We start from the raw sequence: 6,029 nt of genomic DNA, 5'->3' as shown, positions 1-6,029 counted from the left end.
TTCCCACCCTTTTCTGTCATTGAGTAAACTAAGTGAGGTAGTTTTATGGATATTTCATATTATATTCAATAATAACAATAACAGTAGAGAAGAACTGATAAACTGTACAATGAACCCAAACAGGGAACACAATACCTGCTGGACGTTTGTGTAAAACCAGAGCTAAAGATTTGAGCAGATTATTTCCTCTGAATATTTATCAGAGATGAGTTTTTCTGATATTTTAGCAACTTTTCTCTCTGTGTATTATGTAGTTTTATTTTATTTTATCAATCGTACTATCAGCTCTTTGGTTGTTTGAACTTTTCTAATGCAGGAAGGCTGTTTATCAGAGAGTGAAGGCTCTGTGAATATAGCTTGTTGCCCAGGTCTTCAATGTGCCCTGTTTATATCTTAAGTAATAATCTTTATTATTTAAAAGATAATTTAGTTTTCTTCACAGAAATGAAGGAAATGCTGAGGGCCTACAGCCCTTAAAATCAAGAAGGCCTCACGACCCACCATGAAGTTTTGGTGACCCCTAGTGGGGGTAAGGACCCCCAAGTAGGGAACCAGTGGTCTAGAAGAGATCACCCATTAGGCTTTATAATTCTGTTGTATTTTGCTGTTAAATGATTTAGTAAGCAGAACACAAGTGCCTCTTTAAATCTTAGCTTAACACATAGATAAGTGCCAAACATGCACTACGCCTGAAGGAAAAGTTTTGGAAATAGTTTTTTGTTTGTTCAATATCTGGGTGAAGTACAAAGTGAAAGTAAAAAAATACCAGTGTAACTAGTTCTCATCCCTGTGGAATCTCTCAGTGACTCTTTATTTCCACCCTCCCTCTCTCCTCCTCCTCCTCCCTGCAGCGCAGACGTTCACCTTGGTGAGCAGCGACACGTGAGCGACGTCGACCTCCACATGCACACCGGCGTCCCGTAAAAAGCCCAAATGTAGCCAAGCCTGCACCGAGCATGCTCCACGGCTTCCTGCGTTTACAACTTTGATACTACTGTTACATGCCCGCGAGGAGACTGAGAGGACGGCAGCCCTGCTGAGAGCACAGATGGACTGCCATCACATCCAGACACAGAGACAGGCAGATGTACTGTACCTTTAGCTCCTGTTAGTATCTGTCCATACTGATATGTCCCTGAGCAAAACACCAACTCTATGGAGTCACATTTGTCCCAAAACATTTCTGCATAAAAATAACATTGTGAAATGGTTTAGTTGTCTTTAGTCTTGAGAGTTGTAAAATCTGTCACCATATAAGTCAGTTTGTGTGTTGGCAAGAAAACACACAAAATCACAATAAGGGGTTATGATTCAGGCATTTTAGGCCGGAACAATCCCAAAAAAAGCCTGTCAAATCCTGGAGTTACTGATAAAGAAGACACACCACAATCTGCATAAAATCTGAGTTTTAAAAAAAGTTAATTTTTTTATGCAACAAACCCTTTTCCTCTCCGGCTGTGCAGTAACACGCAGGCACACAAGGTCTATAAGTGAAGAGGAAGTGGTAGACCAAGGAGTGTCTCGCACAAGAGTCAAAAGATTTCTGAAACTACTTGACCTACATGATAGTCTGTTGTAGGGCTGGTGTCTGTGTGTCTGTTTTGTGTCCTTTCAGAAAGGCAGAGCTTTTTAAAAGTGTTTCTAGAGTTTTTATTACCTGTGTATCCAGTAGAGTTTTTAATCTTTACAGACGGTTGGTTTCCTGAACACAGATGCTGTTTGGAAGGAACACCAAGCTCCACATTCACACAATTGAACATGTGGTGGCTGCCCAGTACAACCAGTATGATCTCTGGGCCATAGAGCAGCATAGTTAGGATGGAGCACAGGATGCATTCAGGCACAGCATAGAGGGTAGGTGATCCAAATTTTGCAGAGCTCATAGCCTGACTCCATACCACCACCTCCCTGTCTTTGGTGTGTATTTGCAGTCAGAATTGACCCTTTCTAAGCCCCGCCCCTTTTTGCTATGTGCTCCAATAACAGTTGAGCAAGTCTCGGTCAGAACCTCGGTCAACTTTCTCCTTTCGTTTACTTAGATATGCTATGTAGTAGGCTAATCTATGTTGAAAAGACAAGTGCATTTTAAAGACGGTTGAAAGATAAAAGTGGAATTCCCATCTTATGTTAGCTAGCTAATTCACATCAATCATTAGCTATCTAGTTAGCTAGCATTTTACTAACATTAGTTAACAGCTGTAACTAAATTGATGTAGATTAGTTAACTAGCTAGTTAACAAGAGGGGGCCATAATTTCAAGGCACGAGCAGGGGGTGGGGGGCATATGCACTGAAACAGACGTATGCCTATGTTACTGAAGATGTAGTGAGTAACGATGCGTAATCATGCATGTGTGTTAGTTTTGCTAAGGCCGCCGCTTACTTCAACCAACTTGTGGCGCGCACACATTGTGACGTCGTTGATGAACAATGGGTGGGATTATGTCAAATCGCATCGCAGCAGCCGGCAGGAGTGTAGAAGTTTTGAGAAGAAACGCGTACAATTCCATATTTATTCATAAAAACAGAATATCGGACGGCAGAAGTTACCTGGGGTGGGATCCCCCTGCCATAAAATGCTGATCACAACATAGACTTTGATTAGCTTGCTGTCAAAAACTGTATTTATCAATTTATCCAGTCAGGGTGAATAGACGGAAAGGAACTCTGTCCTGTTCTGTCTTCCCCATCCTTGGGTCAGCCAGCGAACCACAGACCCTAATTAGGTCTCATTTATCTTCTCTTCTCTTCTTCTTTTGTTGTTGTTGCTGTAGTTCATATTTTGGTGGTATAAATATATCAAATCAAACCATTTCACAATCTTGACTGTATGTACAGCTTGTTTTGGGGGTATAATTTAGCTCCATAGAAACGTGTTGCCAAATACACACACACACATCAATATACAGACCTTTGATACCTTACTAAGTATTGCAGTCATCTTTAACATGATAATTATTAGAATATTCTACTGATCTGGAGGAGGGGGTATTAGCTGTTGCTGGAGGCGAGTGTACAGCTGTATATAGGAGCACCTGATGGGCTGAGTACCAAAACTCGACACACATGCAGTGCTTTACTTTAACCCCAAAGTGACCGCCAATGCTCTTGATTTTAATTCTTTGTGTTCAGACCGGAGGCTCCTTTATTGCTCTATTTTCACATCTTTTGCACCTGCAACATAACAGATTGTCCTTCATTGGATATATATATATATATATAGATATATATAAATATATAAAAAGTATATATATGAACATAAAGCAGATTTTTACTTCAACAAGGTGCCACTTCATGCTGCTGTTTTCTCTTTTTTTTGGGACAGAACTAAGTATTTTGCAGGAGTTGTGATTATTTATGTGGAGCAGACAGTCTGAATCTCCTGATGACACACAGTATGTGAGCGTTTTGGATTTTACAGTCTGCTTTTTGTCCCTTTTTATTTGTTTTGTTTTTTCTCTTTGGTTTACATTACTTAGAGGATATACAGTAAAGAGGCTGAGGATGCGTCACGGATGAGACATTTTGCGTTTGACTCTGTCCTGTAGGTGGTGATGAATCGGAGAATAGCACACGTACGAAGCAATAAGTAGGACTTTGGAGCTCCAGGATATAAAAGACATTTAAAAGAGATGTATAAACTGTAAAAAAAAAAAAAAAAAAAAAAAAAAAATAGCTTAATTTATGTACACACAAAAAAAGAGCGAATATTATAACTATAAGAGGTTATTATTAATATTATTAGGGTCAATATGCAAAAAGTTCATACCCCATCTGTTTTATATCATGTGAAATAAATGTTGATGTTCTTAAAATGGGCTTGTTGCTGTTTTTATTGTTGCCTGCATGTCAAATTAACTCTTTTCTTTTCAGGCAGCGCTCTGACCCTTCTTTTTATTTATGTTTGCTTGTGATCAGAGGTTACGTACAGGTTAAGGGCTCATTCCTGAGGAGTTCAAAGTATCCTGTATTTTACAAGAAAGAGAAAAGTCAGAAAACATCTTCTTAATTTTGTTCAACAGATTTTGTTTTCTTCCTTTCTAGAGGCTTTAACCATTTGGTGACCAGTCAGGTTTTTTTTGGGACCCCCTTTTGGGCCCTGATCCCCAGGTTGGGATCCGATGGACTAAACAGCCTGCACTAAGTCAGCACTTAGTGAAGGTTAAGCCCAAAGATAGGCTGTACAGGTCAGGTACAGAAACATAACAGTGTTGGGCTGGGGCTGTAGTGTTGCAATGATTACCTGACCTACAAATCTTGTTCTCCAGATGTAAGAAAACATGTGTGCTACAGACCCCAACTAATGTCACATCATCACGATTTTAATTGTTTTTTTAGTGATAATGAAACTGCTGCAACAATGATCATTGCAACAATGCTATTTTTGCTATATGCTGCAGCCCTAAACAGTCTTTGTATGTCTGATCACAGAATACAGGAAAGAATGGGTCAAAGTGCAACTGCTGCACACTTGATCTCTAGTGTTGGGCTAGTTACTCAAAAAATTTCATTTACTACTCATGTTACCTACCAAAGTAATTAGTTACACTACTACTCAAATTACTTTTCCCACAAAATTGGCAATTTTTTTAATTTGTGACATAATCTATTGGATTATAAAAACCAGTGTCATCCAATCTGAATAATTTTGGATTATTTCAAATATATTGTAATCATTAGTTGTACTAAAGAAATTGACACATTTTTTAAGAGGTGATGTCGATATTTCCAGGAATTAGGCTATTTTTGAGGGACTGCTGCTGCTCGAACTTTCCATTCTGACTCAACGCCATTCCTTTCCTGGTGGAAGAAACCCCGAATGTGAGACCAGATGCACCTTTCAGACACCTGAAACAAAGTTCATAATTCTGAAACTGCCATATTTTAAAGAGAATCAAAAAATTATCAAGAAATCCTTAACAATGTAAATCGCACATTTTTCAATTATAATCTGGGCTGATTGTAATAATTTATTTTTTATAATCCCGATTACATGTAATCAGTTACAACCTAACCCTGTTGATTGCCAAAACAGTTGCCTGTTGACCGACTAACTACAATCAGCCCAGATTATATTTTAAATATGTGCTATTAGATTCTATCCAGCTCTAAATGAAAGCTGTCTGGAAAAGGCTAGTAAGTGGGCCTTGAGTTGGGACCGTTTTGTCCACTTTCCAAACATTCCAGGGTCAATAATGCTTCATTTTAATGCTTAATGTTTTAAGGCAACACATACAAAAAACTCTAAAAGTGCTGAGAATGAAATTATATGTCAACAGGTCCATCTGATGAAGACCAAGCAATATGGCTGAAAGCTAACATCTTGAGATTGTTGTATGTGTGCCTGCAAAGAAAATGCAGTTTACTATTATTAGTTATTCAGAATCAGGTTTATTAAGTAGGTTTTGATATACAAGGAACTTGCCTTGTTAGACTGGTGTGTAACAATAACGAAAACAAGAAAACTATAAATAAATTATTATTATTATTATTAAGATGTCCTTAATATCTTACTATTAGTATTATTAATGATATGAGAAGTGGACTATTTTGCAGCCTAATACAACTGAAATTACAGAGGGCACTTTTTCTCCATCTCAGGACAGGCAGTGCAGAAGCAGGCCTTCATTACAATGCAACAAGTCGGCCACAGAGATCAGCTCGGTTCACAGTGTCCACAGACTGCAGTTTGAGACCAGGACGGCCGCGGTTCGGTCCTGAGGGCCCGGCAGCCTAAAAGAGTGCTCGAGGCTGCAGGAATACGCACCTTGCTGAAATAAGAACGTGCCTTTTCAGCACTTTTTTAGTTGGATCGTTTTTCTGTTTGTCGGAACACGTGGAGCTGAGAGGCCACAATGCAGATCGTCTATGTCTGCGAAGATGACTCAATCGTTTTGTTTAAAAAATAAAGGTTCGCTCTGCTCCTCCTAGCTACGGAAGCCTTAAAGGGCCATGCATTCATATATGTTATTTCCTCCCTTTTTCCGTGATAACGAGTTAATTTTCTCGTGTTATATTCTCAGCATTATG

The 6,029-nt window shown here is 38.9% G+C and overlaps 1 protein-coding gene across 1 annotated transcript in view; it reads left to right on the top strand.

Moving 5' to 3' along the window:
* The window catches only part of LOC118337602, a gene marked incomplete in the record, with an annotated part of 210,328 nt that extends 206,514 nt beyond the window's left edge, over nucleotides 1-3,814 (top strand). Inside the window, 1 exon segment of the mRNA XM_035674711.1 lies at nucleotides 857-3,814. Within this exon segment, the coding sequence (XP_035530604.1) occupies nucleotides 857-924 (68 nt within the window).
* Between the last annotated feature and the right edge of the window lie 2,215 nt (nucleotides 3,815-6,029).

Source organism: Morone saxatilis, unplaced genomic scaffold, assembly GCF_004916995.1.
Source record: "Morone saxatilis isolate NCDOM2014 unplaced genomic scaffold, NCSU_SB_2.0 Contig10, whole genome shotgun sequence".
In the NCBI taxonomy this organism is placed as follows: domain Eukaryota; kingdom Metazoa; phylum Chordata; class Actinopteri; family Moronidae; genus Morone; species Morone saxatilis.
The sequence above is the reverse complement of the archived record's forward strand: the minus strand, read 5'-3'. Positions and strand labels throughout refer to the sequence as shown.